Source organism: Notothenia coriiceps, unplaced genomic scaffold, assembly GCF_000735185.1.
Source record: "Notothenia coriiceps isolate Sejong01 unplaced genomic scaffold, NC01 NC01_scaffold00037244, whole genome shotgun sequence".
Classification (NCBI taxonomy): Eukaryota; Metazoa; Chordata; class Actinopteri; order Perciformes; family Nototheniidae; genus Notothenia; species Notothenia coriiceps.
This window is the reverse complement of record NW_011369945.1, coordinates 2,356,600-2,360,332: the sequence shown is the minus strand read 5'-3', so window position 1 is coordinate 2,360,332 and position 3,733 is coordinate 2,356,600. Positions and strand designations below refer to the sequence as shown.

The 3,733-nt window shown below is 42.1% G+C and overlaps 1 protein-coding gene across 4 annotated transcripts in view; it reads right to left on the bottom strand.

The window, feature by feature from the left end:
* Window positions 1-235: 235 nt before the first annotated feature.
* The window catches only part of LOC104964445 (uncharacterized), a 12,246-nt gene continuing 8,748 nt past the window's right edge, over window positions 236-3,733 (bottom strand). For all 4 annotated transcript variants that reach the window (XM_010793231.1, XM_010793229.1, XM_010793230.1 and 1 more), the window contains exons 2-3: window positions 2,277-2,815; window positions 236-1,518 (exon numbers count right to left, since the gene is read on the bottom strand). In XM_010793231.1, the coding sequence (XP_010791533.1) occupies window positions 1,380-1,518; window positions 2,277-2,809 (672 nt within the window). In that variant the 5' untranslated portion in view covers window positions 2,810-2,815 and the 3' untranslated portion in view covers window positions 236-1,379. The remainder of the gene's footprint in view (window positions 1,519-2,276; window positions 2,816-3,733) is intronic.

Sequence of the window (3,733 nt, the reverse complement as noted above, 5' to 3'; positions counted from 1 at the left end):
CCCACACACACACACACACACACACACACACACACACACACACACACACACACACACACACACACACACACACACACACACACACACACACACACACACACACACACACACACCGAGACACACCGAGACAGGATTCCCTTGAATTTGGCATGGGAAATAACTGACCAATAACTCAAATCTGCACCAAATTAGTAATTGTTTATTTATTTTATAAAACATTATAAAATGAGTGACATGTGCAACTGAAACGTCCATGGGATATTTCTGTAGGAGACAGCTAGAGGGCACACTAGGTGAATGCATATGCCTAGTGAAGTCCCCCTTAATTATTAATATGAGTAAGAGGTGAAAGCATGGCAGCAATAAAGAAAACAAGACTGATACATTGCTTGTTGATCTTTACTGGTATACGTTTGTCATACATTTCCCAAATTCACGTTACACCTTTGTATGATTTAAAACATGATTGGAAGTAGGGTTAAAGACAGTATAGCACAATGAAGCTGGATAACAACAATAGTGTGTTTCTTCTCACATTGTAACATCTTAATCCAGTTAAGAGACCCACAAATAATGTCCTCCTGATGTAAAATCTCAAAAACACTCCTTTAAACAATGTACGGATTCAGAGGTGCTTTGTTAAAAGAGCTTCATCATGTTTTTGAAGGTGAGTTTCCTGCTTAATTCTTCCTTTTCACAGTAAGGAATTGTCTAATTGCTGATAAAACAGCTCGTCCATCATCCACAGATTTGTGCATAGTTTCTCAAGAACCGAAAACAATACTTAATAACGATGCAGTAGTTGCACTTTATCCTTTTTTTTTATTGCAAAACAAAATGTCTATTGGAACACACTAGTCCTCCGAAACGTATCCTGGCCTCCATCCTCGCCCTGGAACCAGATGGCCGACCCATAGTTTGTTTCTGGAAAAGACTAACGGAGCCATTATGTTTGGTCCCCGATGGCCAATCTAATTTGAGCTATAAACACTCAACTTGGCTAAAACCTGCACCGCATACTGTTACTACTGTTTGACCTCATCCAATACCCTGAATAAAGCCTGGATGGAAAATAATATTTGATGGGATACGGGGTTTTAACTCGAGTGAAAGAGAAACTTGTTTTTTTCACCCAACAATCCTTCTCTGCTCTCATCCACCCTTGAATTTTCCTTTTCATCTTTTAACCATGTTGATTCCAACAGTTGAGGGCTGATCTTGACGCATTGTTGCATCTCTGTAAAGCACATATAGTTTAATTCAATAAAATATAGACATCTGGAAAGTTTTCATCATTACTTTGGGTCTCACAAAGGATACCAAAACCTCTTCACCATGTTGAAGGATGACATGAGGGCAGAAAGTCTCTTAAAACGTTTTTAGCGACGAATTCTGCCAATGTCTTTCAGCTGCTTGGTGAACGAAGCATGCAGGGCCTGCGATGAGATCTCCAGCCGCTTGGCGATGTCCACTGCAGCGCGGTGCATGTCTTCAAAAGCCGAGGCCTCTTTTCTGATTCTGCTCCGGAAAGACAAACAATCCAAGTCACCAGGAGTGAAAGGAAGAGGAAGAAATGGGACAGATGTGGAGAGAAATGGTAAAGAGTGGCTCAGGACATCAAATACACTGTAAGGCCAGTACATTACACTGCATTGCATTTAGCTGATGCTTTTATCCAAAGCAACCAGGAGCCTATCCAAAGCGACAATATGTGAAGGACAGAGTTGCTATTGAAGCTGTTTGTGTAATGCAAGACTCTTTATGAGAGGAGATATAATGTATGAAATATAATGCAAAGCACAACAGAGACGACAAGAGGGTTATTTTGCATTTTAAAAAGTGTCAATTTAGAGGTGCACCATACTGTGTCTAATATCTGTCGTGACGTGAATGCTCTTTAGTATTCGAGTAGTAAACAGAAACCTATACGGCAATCTAGACTGCAAGCTGAGACCCAACGCAGGAGCCTTGCATCGTGATAATAATAATACTGCTCATTTCCTGTGATTGACGTGTGCATTATGAAAGACGAGAAGAAACAGCAGTCCTCACCACAGTCGCCTATTCCCAGATAAAAGATTGCCTCTCTCTGCCATAATTGAATACAGGTCTTTGCTCACAATTTTTCCAATTTCTGTTAACAGCATGGGGTTGTTTACCTCTTGAGTAAACCATAACAACTGGGCTTTTGTAAGACGCTCTCTTTACCTTGACCTTTTGGGAAGCCCAGCACATCAACTTCTTAACTTTTTGAAAAACACATTTATCGCACTCACTTCTGCAGCCCAGCGTTCAACACTTCCCCCTCCAGCTGCTTTGCCATATCGTCTTCCGCTTTCTCCAACGCCTCGTGGCAACTCTTGTGGTCCCCTTGGATGCCGATGACATTTTCCTTAATCACATCTTCATAGCTCTGATCCCCCAGCTCTGCCCCCACAAACTGCACCAGGTTCTCCACCACAGCCTTGTTTCCATGCTGGATGGCCTGCAGGTAGGCCAGCTCCTCCTTCTGGGCCTTCAGCCTCCGAGCCGCAGCGGCGCTAGTGCTGAAGTGGACCGAGCATTTGTCCGGTTGGGGCTCATAATGCATTGTGGGGGATGGTGGTGGTGGTGAGGAAGCTGCTGATGTGATCCAGTCTTGATTGTTTCTCATCTTCACAGGCTCATCGCCAACTGCCTGAGACGTGTCATTGGTGGCCATTAACGCCGGGAAAATGTCAAAGCCTGAACCCCAATCTCCACTTTGGCAGAGAGTCGGGGTTGCCATGGACACCCAGGCCAAGATGAAGGGCATCCAACAACGCCACATTGTGCCCTGCGAAGAGTAGATGAGGTTAGTGACTGTGCATAACTTGATCAACAGGTGAAGAGGCAAAAGGTTTTGGGAAATATACTTAATTGACTTCCTGCAATTGATTCCACTCTGACATCTTAACAGTAAATTATAAACAGCCTGTTAGCTTAGCTTAACATGAAAACTGGAAACAACTGGCATCTGGCTGTAGATTTATGTCTAAAGGGAAATGAGAGTGATGTAAAATGCATATTTAATGGGCCTTGTTCAGCCCAGATAATGTGGAAGTCAGAGTTTTAGTACGATTCCCTTTCACATGCTAATCTGCAATCTATTCTATACATGTGGTGAATGAGTTCCTTCACTTAATGTCTCAAGATATACATTTACCAGATAAGACACGATGCTTAGATAAATACATTTAAAATCATGTTTTAAGGCATCTTCCAAAAAATCCATATGTCTGCATAACTTTGACGCACTGAGGGATTATTAAGTGTGAACCCTCATTTGGCCACTATGTCCGTTTTTAATCCAAACCTGCTCAGTAATCAAGGATCAACATTTCATTTGACACAATTGAGCTGCGAATGCAAAGAACAACAGGCTTATTATTATGGACATTAGCACATCTTTTTTTTTATTTGAATCTTTTTTTATTTTTTTTATTATTTTTTTTAACAGACATTGCTCCAGATAACAAACCGTACATCAAAACATGTAACAACAAACAACTAAACAAAACGTAACGGGGGAGGGGGGGGGGGGGGATGCAAGGATGACTTCCTAAAACAGCTGATTGTGACATACACAGGACATTACATACACAATACATTATACATTACACAGGAGATGCCATATTGACAGGGTTAGATGGGAGAGCTGCGGACAGTGAACCGCAATCCCCCTGTCTCCCCTCCAAAGACTGCCAAGGCACAC